Here is a 16,896-nt window from a genome sequence, read left to right as displayed (position 1 = left end):
AAGCCTTGTTCCTGGCTGTCTTGCCCCAACACTTGTCCCCCTCTCGTTAGATTCAAGGAGCTTGGCGCGCTCTCCTTGTGCTGTGTTCCTGCCCAGAGACCTAGCTCGGCCTTGAGTTTCGTCCCATTTTCGCTATGAGGAGCCCTTTTCTAATCTGCTAAGCATGGACTATGCCAGTATTAACCACCTCTCCCTATAAAAAAAAACTGAGTTACGATTTACCTAAAAGGAAATGCGCAGATTCTACAATCCGTTGCATTGTTATGATAGTTGTATGTAAGCTACCGCAAAATAGATACATACCTCTGTCCCATATCCACTGTCCCGACTTGTCTTTTTCAAAACACGTAGGAGAGCGACACATTAGGGGCTTGTGGTTATAAAATTTAGGAAACACATTTTAACACTTTTTTTTGCAGGTGTTTCTGAAGAAGAGACTACTATTTTACAGTATTTGTTTTACAAATCGTTAGTTTAATATTCTGGATTTCTTGAAAGACACACCTGTTTTATGGTTGACAAATTTCTTTGCCGTGTGTCTCAAAGATGTACTTGTAATGGAAAAGTGTTTCAAAAACCTTTGCTGAAAGGGCAGTATGCCCTTTACAAAAATGTTTGGAAGAACCATCAAAATTCCCCACATCAGTTACTTTCAGCTCCCCAGTTTTATTTATTTGTAGTCTCTTAATGGCTATTCAGTCAGGAAGCTACCTCCATTTTCTCTTTTGAAAAACCTTGTGCTGGAAATTCAACAAACCTTTGAGAAGAGGGTGGAACAGCAATTTCTGGGACTGGTGGGCAGTTCCATTTTTTTTATCCCTTGGCTTTTTGTTTTAAAATAGAATTTCCCTTGTGGCTTCCATCTCTATTTCTTTTCATTCATTGCCTTCCATCTGCCAAATGGACTTAACAAATAATTTAAAACTTAAGTGACTTCAGTTGAGTCATACAAGGAGCTACCAGAGTTTGGGTAGTTAACTTGGTTTAGACAAATTAAAATTGGGATGATTGTGGGATATCCTGGTAAAGAAATCTATAGACTGTTGGGTAAATATGGGTTGAACTTAGAAGAGAGATCTAGGCTGCTACTACAAAATTGTCTTTGTAGATATGTTTAGTATGTGACTTGAAGTTTAAGCTCTTCTCCAAAAAATAAGAATGATTTTGGGCAAACTTCCTGGGTCCCTGCCCTCTTCAGGAGCATTGTACCCAATAAAACTCAATAAACTTTGCTTTCCTGCCCACCAACAAACAAAACAAAACAAAAAACCCAAAGATTTTATATTCTGTTCAGTTACATTTATAATTATTTATCATCTACCTACAGTATGCATAGTATTATTGTAGACATATGGGGGGTGTTAAAATTATAGTTGGCTTTCTAGAGGCTTATTACCAGGAAGGAGACATACATTATCTTATTTTAAAGCATTTCTGAGTAAATCCTAGAGAAGTATAGTTGAAGTGATAAGATTTGCAAGGAGGAAGAGGGAGAATCAAATTAATTGTGAAGATTGGGAACACTTAAAGGTGGTAGGGTTTTGAGCTGATCCTTAAAGGACTGATATAACCTCATCAGGTAGATGGAGGTAGGAAAGGCATTCTAGACAGTAAATAATCTTGAGAAAAGGCTTGGAAATAGAACAACTGTAGTATTTATTTTGGGAAACCAACAATTATGTCCTTGGGACACAGGTTTTAAGGTGTACAGTTTGAAAAAGGTAAGACTAAGTTAAAAAAAAACTTTGTGAATTCTTTATCAGAGTACTTCAAATGTAAGAATCTCTCTCCTTCCTTTTCAAACACTTGTTGTCTACTTGGATATTCTGTGAGGTAATTTGTATTTTCTTAAAACTTAAATTTTGAATACAGTAAAACCTTGTAACCTAGTCAGCCTGTGAGAGGAGCCATGTTATTCCTTCTCCCAATGTGACAATTATAAAGGGGTGTACTGTAGTTGCAATGATACAAACTCTCTTATCACTAGATGAGAAAATCCCACATCTGACTAACAGATGACTTCAGTTTCATTTTAGTATTCATGCTGAAAGGTTTACACGCCCTTTAATGGTACTCGTTTTCAGTGAACAAGAAATAAGATTCCCATGATGAAGATTTTCCAGGAGAGACTTTGAGTTAAAGAAGGCTTTTTATACTTGACAAGTAAGTCTCTATTTTATATGTGTTGAATTTGGCTGACAAATGAAAGTTTGCTAGTTTTTACTTCTTCAAACATATGCGTTATTACAAAGAGATCATGTACAGTGAGCAAAGGTCATGTATTTTGGCTGGCAGCCAGTTAGCCACATAGCTGAGTTGACCTCTGAATGAAATTGGATTGAAACTGTTCTATTAAGTCAGCAAGTGTCACGAATTCTCTGTAAAGTCAAATTTTATAGGTGGTATTATTTCCCCTAAGGTAATAATTGGAAAAAGTGATTAACTGTAGGGATAGAGATGAGCTAGCCTTCATACAAGTTAAGTCACTATGTGGTTATTGAAGGAGGTGTGGGCTTTCTTTATGAGAGCTGCTATATTTATTTCCTTGCTTTGTAGTTTTCTTTTTGGTTGGCATTATGTTCTGCCTGATTAAATTAGGAATAGAGACGTTGCCACGTCACATTAGTCTGTTGAAAATGTTTTGCTAATAATGGAGTTTCTATGTTTCTTAGTATTTTTCTTGTCTTGTAAAATTTATTTCAAAACTGCTAGTATTTTCCATATCCATAGCTGGGTAAAGGAAACTCTCTTTGTGGGGAGAGTGGTTAAGAAATGTACACGTGGAGTGCTTAGGTATTAAAATCTGTAATGTTAAGGAAATTATTTACATTAAAATGATTTACTCATTAGAGATAACTCCTCTAAACTCATCTCTAAGTCTCAGTGTTTTGACCAATAATACCCTTCCCAAAGAGATTTGTGAGTATTAAAGTAAATGTATGTATAGTACTCCACACACAGAGAAGATACTGAGTGATGATAGCTACTGTTATTACTATTTTTCCATTATATATGTGATGTTCTTTTCCTCCCTACATAGTGAAGCTTAAGAAGTTACATTTTTTAGAATATTAGAGCAGGACTGGATGCACATTAAACACATCCAGTATAACCATGGTAAGGAATTTGCCAATATTTTGTGGAACTTTTGTTTCTGGAGGACATATTTGAAGTCTGGTACATTAGATTTTCAAACTAGATGTTCTTTTCATCTGGAACACTTTTCCACATGATATTCACATGACTAATTTCGCTACTTACATGCCATCTTCTCCGTGAGGCCTGTCCTGACCATTCAAGACCTGAGCTGAGATCAGGAGCCAGACACTTAACTGACTAAGCCACCCAGCTACTCTCTGTCCTGACCATTCTAATTAAAATTGCAACTCATGATGTGCCCGTCTTTACTTCCAACACCAAGGTTTGTGTTTTTTCCATAGCACTTATCACCTTCCAATATAATATTCAATTCATTTATTTATTTAATAACTAATATTATTATTTTTATTGTTAATTGACTATCTTTCTCTGTTCAGATGTAAATTCCACAAGGGCAGGGATTTGTTTGTTTGTTTCTTTTGTCATTTGCTATATCCCCAAAGCCTAGAACAGCACATGGTAGGTTCTAAGTAAGTATTTTCAGTTGAACAGAACCTTCTGATTAAATCTCATCCTTCTAAACTCCATACTTATGTCTTTCATTTTAAGATAAGAAACTTACCACATGGAAATTCATGGCCTGCTCGTTTGGGAAAACTCAGATTTTAAAATTATTGTTTTCCATCCTATTGGCCACAGCATTCTTGTCAGGGAAACTAGTGATAGTGAATTTTTTTTTTTTCATTATGAAGAGTGAAATACCTTTTAGTTTTATTTTGAAAACTTTAAACAAAATCTTATAAATGGTAAAATGATAAGAACACTAAGTATTAGCTGGTATGTGTTTTCAGTAACATTTTCACCTCCTGGTTTTTAAAGTGATAAGCATTCTTTATAGAACATGTAGGGTGTTAGTCTACTTGGGCTGCTGTAACAGAATAACTACAGACTTTGTGACTTAAACAACAGACATTTATTTTTTCACAGTTCTGGAGACTAGTAGTCCAGTATCAAGGTGCCAGCAGGGTTGGTTTCTTGTGAGGCCTCTCACTTTGGGTTGCAGATGATTGCTTCGTAGCTGCATACTCATGTGGCCTTTCCTGTGTGGGTATGGGAGTGGAGTGTGTGTAGGGGGGAGGTCTCTATTGTCTCTTCTTTTTATAAGGACATCAGCCCTATTGGATTAGGGCCCTGTCCTTATTACTCCTTTTAATCTCAGTTACCTCCTTAGAGGCTCATCTCTAAGTACAGTCACATTGGTGGTTAGTATTTTGTAAGAACTTTGGAGGGAAACCATTCAGTCCATACATATAGAAAAGAATAAGAGGAAAAAAATTCATTTATAATACCATTATTCCCCAGGTTAAACTACTGTTAACATTTTTGTATTCCTCCAGTCATATTTTTTTTTTTGTATTTTCAAAGCTTTGCAATCATGCCATAGTATTTTTTTTTTTTTTTTTTTTACTTAACATTCTTTAATGTGAAGTCAAAGTTTGCAAACTCAGATGCTTATAGGGATCAGGCAGGCAAGGTAATAATGGTAACCAACATTTATTGAGTTCTGTTTGCCAAGTACTTTCCTAGAAATTTGTATGTATTATATATGTCCTCTTTCTTAGTCTTCACCACAACCCTATGATCTATATGCCATTATTTTTTCCATATTTCAAGTGAAAGAAAATAAGGCACAGGGAGGTAAAAGAACTGTTTGAGGACACAGCTAGTAGGTAGCTTTATTGTCATTGAGACCCAGCTGCTGAAATGACTGAAATGGGGTGGTGGGCTACAGTGGTGAACTTGAGAGAACATGCCCCACCTAGGGCATCCACAGCTCATGAAGAAAGGTCAGTCTATTGTAAAAGATCTTTCAGTTTTTTGATAGCAGTGAAAAATCTGTATTTTTACATGAAACATTGGCAATTAGGAAAGTTAAAAAAACATTGTTGAATAGAACTTTTTTTAGCTTTGAGACATTTTATTATAAAAAGCTAGTATTTCTAAACATAAACTAGTAAGAATTTATTGCACTTTTATTTTTAGATTTTATTTATTTAAAAACTCATTGCACTTTTACTTCACTTTTTTTTTTTTAAAGATTTTATTTATTTATTTGACTGACAGAGATCACAAGTAGGCAGAGAGAGAGGAGGAAGCAGGCTCCCTGCTGAGCAGAGAGCCCGATGCGGGGTTCGATCCCAGGATCCTGAGATCATGACCTGAGCTGAAGGCAGAGGCTTTAACCCACTGAGCCACCCAGGCACCCCTTTACTTCACTTTTTATCTTGACCTTGTAGTAAATCTTTAGCTTTATTGATTTTTCCTGCTGTATAAGGAGATCCTCCCTTGTTAGGGCGATTAAAAAGCACAGTTTGTAGAAGAGCATCTCTTTCCATTATTGGTAGTAGAGTTTACACCTGCTGTTAATGCTGCCTCTTGTTTTGGCACTTTGTGTTCAAACCCACTTCTGTAATAGCTGCCACTGAAGGTAGATTTTGGTAGACTTTGAAAACTTGTTTTGTTTGAAGCTCTATATGCTTCATGGCTTGCAAAACATAAAAGCCTGCAAATCCTGCAGCAGTAATGGTCAGTCCATTTGCTACTACTACACGGCCCATAGCTCTGGCTTGGTGCCCCTGCATCCACTGAGAGGTTTATCCCAGCCCAGAGGCTGCAGCCATCAATTCCATGCCTCTACCAGAAAGCACCACTGGCAGTTACAAAGGGCCCAGATACAAGTACCCCAGGAAATATGGGAGCAGCTGCCAAGTCAGACAGATCTTGTCTGTAGATTGCATTCAGCCCACATTTATAAAATCGGGGTCACAATAGTAATACCTGTCTCCAAATTTTGATGTAAGATTTTAAATGGGGGATTCTATGTATAAGGTTTAGTTTAATACCTGGCACATAGTGCTAAGTAAATGTTAGCTAACATTTGCCCAGTCATTAGAATTCTTTAAAAGTATCATTTACTATTGTTTTTATTTTAAGAGATTATGTAAGTAATATATGGGTACACGTCTTTTATAAAAAATTTCAACAGTATAAAAGAATAATTAATTATAGGATTGAAGTTGCATTTGCTTTCCACTCCCAACTTCCTTCCTCTCTCTGTATATAATTAAAAACCCATAAATGCTATATTTATCTTTCTGGCATTTTTTTTTTTTTCACTTTTTATGTCTTGGGAGATCTTCTGAGGCCAGTTTATACAAAACGTCTTCATTCTTTTTAAAGGTTGTCTGGTATATTCTTTACTCTGGTGTACCATAATTTATTGAACTAGATCTCATTTGTCATTTAGGCAGTTTTCAACCTTTGGCTATGATAAAGAAGGTTTTGCAAATAGTATATATATTTGTGCACATTTGTGACATTTTTCCTAGGCTTGATTCTTAGATGGAATTGCTGAATCAAAACCATATTAACTTAATATAGAGAACACACTGATGGTTACTGGAGGGAAGGTGGATGGTGGGTGGGTGAAATAGGTAATGGGGATTGAAGAGTGCACTGTGATGAGCACTGGGTGTTGTATGGAGTTGCTGAATCACTATATTGTACACCTGAAACTAATTTCACACTGTGTTAACTGGAATTAAAATTTAAAAACTATATTAAGAATTTTTACAGCTATTGCACCTTTGTTAAATATTTTTTTTAATTTATTTAAAGATTTTTATTTACTTATTTGACACAGACAGAGAGAGATCACAAGTAGGCAGAGAGGCAGGCAGAGAGAGAGGAGGAAGCAGGCTCCCCATTGAGCACAGAGCCTGATGTGGGGCTCGATCCCAGGACCCTGAGATCATGACCTGAGCTGAAGGCAGAGGCTTAACCCACTGAACCACCCAGGCACCCCGTGTTAAATATTTTTTAGTAGCTTTGTAGTATTCCATTTTGTGAATCTACCATTATTTACTGATTTCGTATGTTGACACAGTTAGATTGTTTCTAATTTTTTGCCACTGTAGATGGACCTGTGATAAATATCTTTGTTAGTAGGTTATGGTTTTTAAAAGGTAAGTAGTCAGGAAGTTTTCAACTAATAAGTGTATTTCTGAGGATTTTCTTTCCCAAAACTATTATAAGAACCATATTTAGTCATAATTTATTATTTCTAGAAAAATAGAGGTTTGATAAAATCATGGCCTAGGGTTTTTAATATTACAGTCAAGATTTTTAGAATCTTTTATATATGTTTCATTTTAGGTGTTGTCATCTGTAATGAAGATCACTGAAAAACAGAAGATTGAATAAAGCCTTGTAACATTGGACCTGGATAGGACATTTAGAAAAGAAAATTACTCACGTTGGTTTTAGTGTTTCAATTTCATATTTATTCTTTTGAATAAATTTAAGGAGTAGAAATTAAAATTCAGTGCTGTACTAACAGATGCACTTATACTATTTTTCTTCTTTTTTTTTTGTATGAGAGAAGAAAATAGATAACCAAGAGCTCTAGTGATTCATAATGAAATACACTAAATTGCACTTTATGTTGTCAGTTCTTGGCATTATAATCTATATAACTGATTTAATTGTGGACATTTGGGTATCTGTCAGGTTTTTCTATGAAGGACGAAATGTTTTTGGTATTTTAACAGTAAGCTTTATGCTCTTTGGAACACTTGTGGTACAGTGTTTTAGTTACACTTGGTTCAAGGCTGATTTAAAGAAAGCAGGCCAAGAAAGTCAGCACTGTTTTCTTCTACTTCATTGCTTGCAAGGAGGAGTTTTTACAAGGTGAGCATACACTTTTGATCATTAACATTATTTTTCTTTTATGTAAAAAGAAACTACCTTTCTGTGTTTGGGTAGTCAAATGTACAAAGTTCCCCTACTTGCATGTAGCACAAAGGTCACTTGCTCCTCACTATCAGTGGTTATATGAGTCGTTGCTACTGTTAGAATTTTCTAGGTTCATTAATAGAATGTTTTAATTTACCTTGGGACACCTGGATGGCTCAGTTGGTTAAGCATTCAGCTCTTGATTTCGGTTCCAGTCATGATCTCAGGGTTGTGGGATCCAGTCCTGCGTCAGGCTTGGTTTAGCGTGGCGTCTGCTGCTCTCCCGTCTCCTCGCCGCCTTCCCCTGCTTGTGTACGTGCACACATGAGCGTGTGTGTGTGTGCACGCGCGTGTGTGTTCTCTCTCTCAAAATCTTAAGGGATATTTTCTTAAATTTCAATTCAATTAATATATAGTGTATTATTAGTTTCAGAGGTAGAGTTCAGTGATGCATCAGTCTTATATAATACCCAGTGCTCATTACATCCTGTGTCCTCCTTAATGTCCATCACCCCATTACCCTATTCCCTCAGACCCCTTCCCTCCAGCAACCCTCAGTTTGTTTCCTATGGTTAAGAGCCTCTTATGGTTTGTCTCTCTCTCTGACTTTGTCTTGTTTTATTCTTCCCTCCTTTCCCCCCACAATCCTGTTTTTTTTTCTCCTAAATTTCAAATATGAGTGAGATCATATGATTATTGTCTTTCTCTGATTGACTTATTTTGCTTGGCATAATACTGTCTGGTACCAGCCACGTTGCTGCAAATGGCAAGATTTAATTTTTTGATGGTTGAGTAATATTCGTATATATCTATATCTGTATCTATGTATCTATACAGGTATATATATATATTTATATATATATATACCACATCTTCTTTCTTTATTCATCTGTTGATGGACATTTGGGCTCTTTATATAGTTTGGCTATTGTGGACATTGCTGCTATAAACATTGGGATGCACGTGCCCCTTCAAATTAAGTTACTTTTTCTGGTATGTACTCACTTTTTGTGGGGGGATGACTCATTTCTGTGTCTTATGAATCTTTTATCTTCTATTTTGTATTCCAATCCTGATTATATAAATATAGTTTATCACATGCAACTGTGTTAGATCACTTAATTTTTTAAGTGATTTCACGATATGAAATTTTTTAAGTGATTTCACGATATGAAATTTTTATTGTAATAATTGCAGTAGCCATATGGTTAATTAGGTACAGAATCATATGCAGAACTAAAAATAACTTTAAGAATCATCTTGTTTGAGGACGCCTGAATGGCTTAGTTGTTAAGCATCTGCCTTCAGCTCAGCTTATGATCCCAGGGTCCTGGGATTGAGTCCCATGTCGGGCTCCTTGTTCAGCAGGGAGCCTGCTTCTCCCTCTGCTTGCTGCTCCCCCTGCTTGTGTTCTCTCTTTTTCTCCCTCTCTCTCTGACAGATAAATAAAATCTTAAAAAAAAAAAAAAGGATCATCTTGTTCATCTTGTTATTTTATAGTTAAATTAGGAATCTAAATAAGTCCTGAGAATTCTATGATTTTCCATATGTCTAATTTCATTTGACCTTTTCAGTATTATCTTAAGGCATTTAATTCTGTTAAAAGCAATATATATGTAATAGATAAAGAGAAAAATAAAGACAAATATTAGATGGATAATATTTTTTTTTTGTTACAATTAGATTTTGAATTTGGGCTATTTTAACTACCGTCTTTCTTCAGAGATATTTTAATGACTGTAGAATTCTAATATGTAGTTATTTTGTCTCTGCATATTATAGTCTCTGCATATAAATCTCTTGGTTTCTGTTTTTGCATTTCAGGAATTAGATATCGGTTTTACTGCTGTTCTTTTGTTTTTTAAAAAAAAATTAAAAATGTAGGGGCACCTGAGTGGCTCAGTGGGTTAAGCCTCTGCCTTCAGCTCGGGTCATGATCTCAGGGTCCTGGGATCGAGCCCCGCATCGGGCTCTCTGCTCAGCAGTGAGCCTGCTTCCTCCTCTCTCTGCCTGCCTCTCTGCCTACTTGTGATCTCTCTCTCTCTGTCAAATAAATAAATAAAATCTTTAAAAAAAAATTAAAAATGTTATTTTTTTAAAAAGATTATTAGATTATTAGAGAGAGTGAGAGATCATGAGCAAGAGGGAAGGGTAGAGGGAGAAGAAGACTCCCTGCTGAACAGGGAGCCCAGAGCGGGACTTGGCCCCAGGATCCTGGGATCATGATCTGAACTGAAGGCAGATATTTAACCAACTGAGCCACCCAGGTGGCCACTGCTATTCTTTAAAAAGTATTTTATCTTTTTGGGTTTATACAGTTTCCGATATATCTAGGTATAGATTTTTTTTTCCTCTTGGGATTTGCTGGCCTTCTTAATTCTGTGGATTATTATCTTCCATCAATCTTGCACAATTCTCAGCCATTATCTTTTCTAATGTTTTCTGTGCTACATTTCCTTCTGGGACTCCAAGCAAATGTAAGTTAGATCTCACACTATCTAATATGAGTGTTGCATGTTAGGTGTTTTGAATTTTTATTTTTAGACTCTGTGTGATACATTCTGTGAAAATTTTTCATAACTCTTTTTATTTCACTAGTACTTTCATTGTGGCCAAAATGTTATTCCACCCAACATCTGAGTTTTATTTTACTTTTTAATTTTAATTTAATTTTATTTTTTAATTTAAATTCAGATTGTTTAACAAATAATGTAGTATTGGTTATAGGAGTAGAAGTTAGTGATACATCACTTACATGTATCATCTAGTGCTCATCACAGAATTGCCGTCCTAATACCCATCACCCATTTAACCCATTTCCTCACTCACTTCCCCTCCAGCAACCCTCAGTTTGTTCTCTATAGTTAGGAGTCATTTATAGTTTCCCTTCCCCTCTATTTTTATCTTATTTTTCCTTCCCTTCCCCTATGTTCATCTGTTTGGTTTCTTAAATTCCACATGTGAGTGAAATCATATAATATTTGTCTTTCTCTGACTTATTTTGCTTTGCAAAATACACACTAGTTCGATCCATGCACTGCAGATGGAAATATTTCATTCTTTTTGATGACTCAGTAATATTCCTGTGTGTGTGTGTGTGTCTGTGTGCATGCATGTGCACGTCACATCATCTTTATCCACTCATCAGTCAATGGACGTTTTAGCTCTTTCACTAATTTGGTTATTGTTGATAGTGCTGCTATAAACATTGGGGTGCGTGTACCCCTTTGAATCAGCATTTTTGTATCCTTTGGGTAAATAACTAGTGTGCAATTGGTGGGTTATAGGGTAGTTCCATTTTTACGTTTTTTTTTTCTTTCTTGTTTTTTAATTTTAATTAAAAAAAAAAAAACATATAATGTATTATTAGCCCCAGGGCTACAGGTCTGTGAATTGCCAGGTTTACACACTTAACAGCACTCACCATAGCATATACCCTGCCCACCATAGCACATTCCCTCCCCAATATCCATAACCCCACCACCCTCTCCCTACCCCCCCTCCCCCCAGCCACCCTCAGTTTGTTTTGAGATTGAGTCTCTTATGGTTTGTCTCCCTCCCGATCCCATCTTGTTTCATTTATTCTTTTCTTACCCCCCAAACCCCCCACGTTGCATTTCCACTTCCTTATATCAGGGAGATCATATGATAGTTGTCTTTCTCCAATTGACTTATTTAGCTAAGCATAATACCCTCTAGTTCCATACATGTCGTTGCAAATGGCAAGATTTTATTTCTTTTGATGGCTGCATAGTATTCCATTGTATGTATATACCACATCTTCTTTATCCATTCATCTGTTGATGGACATCTAGGTTCTTTCCTTAGTTTGGCTATTGTAGACATTGCTGCTATAAACATTCGGGTGCACGTGCCCCTTTGGATCACTACATTTGTATCTTTAGGGTAAATACCCAGTAGTGCAATTGCTGGGTCATAAGGTAGCTCTATTTTCAACTTTTTGAGGAACCTCCATGCTGTTTTCCAGAGTGGTTGCACCAGCTTGCATTCCCACCAGCAGTGTAGGAGGGTTCCCCTTTCTCCGCATCCTCGCCAGCATCTGTCATTTCCTGACTTGTTAATTTTAGCCATTCTGACTGGTGTGAGGTGGTATCTCATTGTGGTTTTGATTTGTATTTCCCTGATGCCGAGTGATGTGGAGCACTTTTTCATGTGTCTGTTGGCCATCTGGATGTCTTCTTTGCAGAAATGTCTGTTCATGTCCTCTGCCCATTTCTTGATTGGATTATTTGTTCTTTGGGTGTTGAGTTTGCTAAGTTCTGTATAGATTTTGGACACTAGCCCTTTATCCGATATGTCATTTGCAAATATCTTCTCCCATTCTGTCAGTTGTCTTTTGGTTTTGTTAACTGTTTCCTTTGCTGTGCAAAAGCTTTTGATCTTGATGAAGTCCCAATAGTTCATTTTTGCCCTTGCTTCCCTTGCCTTTGGCGATGTTCCTAGGAAGAAGTTGTTGCGGCTGAAGTCGAAGAGGTTGCTGCCTGTGTTCTCCTCAAGGATTTTGATGGATTCCTTTCTCACATTGAGGTCCTTCATCCATTTTGAGTCTATTTTCGTGTGTGGTGTAAGGAAATGGTCCAATTTCATTTTTCTGTATGTGGCTGTCCAATTTTCCCAGCACCATTTGTTGAAGAGGCTGTCTTTTTTCCATTGGACATTCTTTCCTGCTTTGTCGAAGATTAGTTGACCATAGAGTTGAGGGTCTATTTCTGGGCTCTCTATTCTGTTCCATTGATCTATGTGTCTGTTTTAGTGCCAGTACAGTACTGTCTTGATGATGACAGCTTTGTAATAGAGCTTGAAGCCTGGAATTGTGATGCCACCAACTTTGGCTTTCTTTTTCAATATTCCTTTGGCTATTTGAGGTCTTTTCTGGTTCTATACAAATTTTAGGATAATTTATTCCATTTCTTTGAAAAAAATGGATGGTGTTTTGATAGGGATTGCATTAAATGTGTAGATTGCTTTAGGTAGCATAGACATTTTCACAATATTTATTCTTCCAATCCATGAGCATGGATCATTTTTCCATTTATTTGTGTCTTCCTCAATTTCTTTCATGAGTACTTTATAGTTCTCTGAGTATAGATTCTTTGCCTCTTTGGTAAGGTTTATTCCTTGGATTCTTACGGTTTTGGGTGCAATTATAAATGGGACTGACTCCTTAATTTCTCCTTCTTCTGTCTTGTTGTTGATGTAAAGAAATGCAACTGATTTCTGTGCATTGGTTTTATATCCTGACACTTTACTGAATTCCTATACAAGTTCTAGCAAATTTGGAGTGGAGTCTTTTGGGTTTTCCACATATAATACCATATCAACTGCAAAGAGTGATAGTTTGACGACTTCTTTGCCAATTTGGATGCCTTTAATTTCTTTTTGTTGTCTGATTGCTGAGGCTAGGACTTCTAGTACTATGTTGAATAGCAGTGGTGATAATGGACATCCCTGCCGTGTTCCTGACCATAGCGGAAAAGCTTTCAGTTTTTCTCCATTGAGAATGATATTTGCGGTGGGTTTTTCATAGATGGCTTTGATAATATTGAGGTATGTGCCCTCTATCCCTACACTTTGAAGAGTTTTGATCAGGAAGGGATACTGTACTTTGTCAAATGCTTTTTCAGCATTTATTGGGAGTATCATATGGTTCTTGTTCTTTCTTTTATTAATGTGTTGTATCACATTGATTGATTTGCGGATGTTGAACCAACCTTGCAGCCCTGGAATAAATCCCACTTGGTCATGGTGAATAATCCTTTTAATGTACTATTGGATCCTATTGGATTTGGTGGAAATTGTCACATCTGTGTTCATCAAGGATATTGGTCTGTAATTCTCTTTTTTGATGGGATCCTTGTCTGGTTTTGGGATCAAGGTGATGATGGCCTCATAAAATGAGTTTGTAAGTTTTCCTTCCATTTCTATTTTTTGGAACAGTTTCAGGAGAATGGAATTAATTCTTCTTTAAATGTTTGGTAGCATTCCCCTGGGAAGCTTTCTGGCCCTGGGCTTTTGTTTGTTTGGAGATTTTTGATGACTGTTTCAATCTCCTTACTGGTTATGGGTCTGTTCAGGCTTTCTATTTCTTCCTGGTTCAGTTGTGGTAGTTTATATGTCTCTAGGAATGCATCCATTTCTTCCCGATTGTCAAATTTGTTGGCGTAGAGTGGCTCATAGTATGTTCTTATAATTGTTTGTATTTCTTAGGTGTTGGTTGTGATCTCTCCTCTTTCATTGATGATTTTATTAATTTGGGTTCTTTCTCTTTTCTTTTTGATAAGTCTGGCCAGGGGTTTATCAATCTTATTAATTCTTTCAAAGAACCAGCTCCTAGTTTTGTTGATTTGTTCTATTGGTTTTTTTTTGTTTGTTTGTTTATATTTCATTGATTTCTGCTCTAATCTTTATGATTTCTCTTCTACTGCTGGGTTTAGCTTTCTTTGTTGTTCTTTCTCCAGCTCCTTTAGGTGTAGGGTTAGGTTGTGTATTTGAGACCTTTCTTATTTCTTGAGAAAGGCTTGTATTGCTATATATTTTCCTCTCAGGACTACCTTTGCTGGGTCCCACAGATTTTAAACCGTTGTGTTTTCATTATCATTTGTTTCCGTGAATTTTCTCAATTCTTCTTTAATTTCCTGGTTGACCCATTCATTCTTTAGAAGGATGCTGTTTAGTCTCCATGTATTTGGGTTCTTTCAAAATTTCCTCTTGTGATTGAGTTCTAGCTTCAGAGCATTGTGGTCTGAAAATAGGCAGGGAATGATCCCAGTGTTTTTGGTACCGGTTGAGACCTGATTTGTGACCCAGGATGTGATCTATTCTGGAGAATGTTCCATGTGCACTAGAGAAGAATGTGTGTTCTGTTGCTTTGGGATGGAATGTTCCGAATATATCTGTGATGTCCATCTGGTCCAATATGTCATTTAAGGCCTTTATTTCCTTGTTGATCTTTTGCTTGGATGATCTGTCCATTTCAGTGAGGGGAGTGTTAAATTCCCCTACTGTTACTGTATTATTGTCGATGTGTTTCTTTGATTTTGTTATTAATTGGTTTATATAGTTGGCTGCTCCCATGTTAGGGGCATAGATATTTAAAATTGTTAGATCTTCTTGTTGGACAGACCTTTTGAGTATGATATAGTGTCCTTCCTCATCTCTTATTATAGTCTTTGGCTTAAAATCTAATTGATCTGATATAAGGATTGCTACCCCAGCTTTCTTCTGATGTCCATTAGCATGGTAAATTGTTTTCCACCCCCTCGCTTTAAATCTGGAGGTGTCTTTGGGTCTAAAATGAGTTTCTTGTAGGCAGCATATTGATGGGTTTTGGTTTTTTACCCGTACTGATACCCTGTGTCTTTTGATTGGGGCATTTAGCCCATTTACATTCAGGGTAACTATGGAAAGATATGAATTTAGTGCCATTGTATTGCCTGTAAGGTGGCTGTTACTGTATATTGTCTCTGTTTCTTTCTGATCTACTACTTTTAGGCTCTCTCTTTGCTTAGAGGACCCCTTTCGATATTTCCTGTAGAGCTGGTTTGGTGTTTGCAAATTCTTTTTCAGTTTTTGTTTGTCCTGGAAGCTTTTTATCTCTCCTTCTATTTTCAATGACAGCCTAGCTGGATATAGTATTCTTGGCTGCATGCTTTTTTCATTTAGTGCTCTGAATATATCATGCCAGCTCTTTCTGGCCTGCCAGGTCTTTGTGGATAAGTCTGCTGCCAATCTAATATTTTTACCATTGTATGTTACAGGCTTCTTGTCCCGGGCTCTTCAGGATTTTCTCTTTGTAGCTAAGACTTGTAAATTTTACTATTAGGTGACGGGGTGTGGACCTATTCTTACTGATTTTGAGGGGGGTTCTCCGCACCTCTTGGATTTTGATACTTGTTCCCTTTGCCATATTAGGGAAATTCTCTCCAATAATTCTCTCCAATATACCTTCTGCTCCCCTGTCTCTTTCTTCTTCTGGAATCCCAATTATTCTAATGTTGTTTGGTCTTATGGTATCACTTATCTCTCATTCTCCCCTCGTGGTCCAGTAGTTGTTTGTCTCTCTTTTGCTCAGCTTCTTTATTCTCTGTCATTTGGTCTTCTATATCACTAATTCTTTCTTCTGCCTCATTTATCCTAGCAGTAAGAGCCTCCATTTTTGATTGCACCTCATTAATAGCTTTTTTGATTTCAACTTGGTTAGATTTTAGTTCTTTTATTTCTCCAGAAGGGCTTTTATTTCTCTGGACAGGGTTTCTCTATTATCTTCCATGCCTTTTTTGAGCCCGGCTAGAACCTTGAGAATCATCATTCTGAACTCTAGGTCTGACATATTACCAATGTCTGTATTGATTAGGTCCCTAGCATTCAGTACTGCCTCTTGTTCTTTTTCTTTGTGGTGAGTTTTTCCGCCTTGTCATTTTGTCCAGATAAGAATATATGAAGGAGCAAATAAAATACTAAGAAGGTGGCAAGGACCCCAGGAAAATATGCTTTAACCAAATCAGAAGAGACCCCAAATTGTGGAGGGGAGAAAGGGAGTAAGAAGTTCAGAAAAAAAATTAAAAAAAGAAAACAAAGAAAAAATATAAAAAAGAAAAAATATATATATAGTAGACTGGTGACTAGAACAGGGTCACCCACTTAATTTTGAGAGTATTTTGGTCTCTTAGAAGAAACTGCCTCCCAAGATTTTAAAGAATGAAAAACATATATAAGGGTAAACACAATGAAGGAATGGAATATGAATATAAAGATGAAAAAAATTTTTTTTTAATTTCTAAAAAAGGAGTTCATAAGGTAAGTTGGTTGGGAGAATAAAGAAAAAGAAAATGGAGAGAATTTGCTCGGGCTAGAGACTAGAACAAGCCCTAGATTTAGGGTGTATTTTGATCTAGTAGAAGAAGTTGTACCCCAAATTTTTTAGAAGAAAAAAACCCTATGTGTAAACAAAAAATAACGTTAGATACAATGAAGGATAAAATA

At 36.5% G+C, this 16,896-nt stretch overlaps 1 protein-coding gene and 1 pseudogene across 1 annotated transcript in view; one reads left to right on the top strand and one right to left on the bottom strand.

The window, feature by feature from the left end:
- Positions 1-5,372: 5,372 nt before the first annotated feature.
- Positions 5,373-5,717, bottom strand: LOC111156843 (annotated as a pseudogene).
- Positions 5,718-7,576: 1,859 nt separating this feature from the next.
- Positions 7,577-16,896, top strand: part of LOC111156827 (XK related 9) — a 44,753-nt gene continuing 35,433 nt past the window's right edge. Inside the window, exon 1 of the mRNA XM_022517923.1 lies at positions 7,577-7,848. Coding sequence (XP_022373631.1) covers positions 7,577-7,848 — 272 coding nt within the window. The remainder of the gene's footprint in view (positions 7,849-16,896) is intronic.

Source organism: Enhydra lutris, unplaced genomic scaffold, assembly GCF_002288905.1.
Source record: "Enhydra lutris kenyoni isolate GAN:26980312 unplaced genomic scaffold, ASM228890v2 scaffoldscaffold49, whole genome shotgun sequence".
Lineage (NCBI taxonomy): Eukaryota > Metazoa > Chordata > Mammalia > Carnivora > Mustelidae > Enhydra > Enhydra lutris.
Note: the sequence above shows the minus strand (reverse complement) of the source record. Positions and strands in the feature narration are given on the sequence as shown.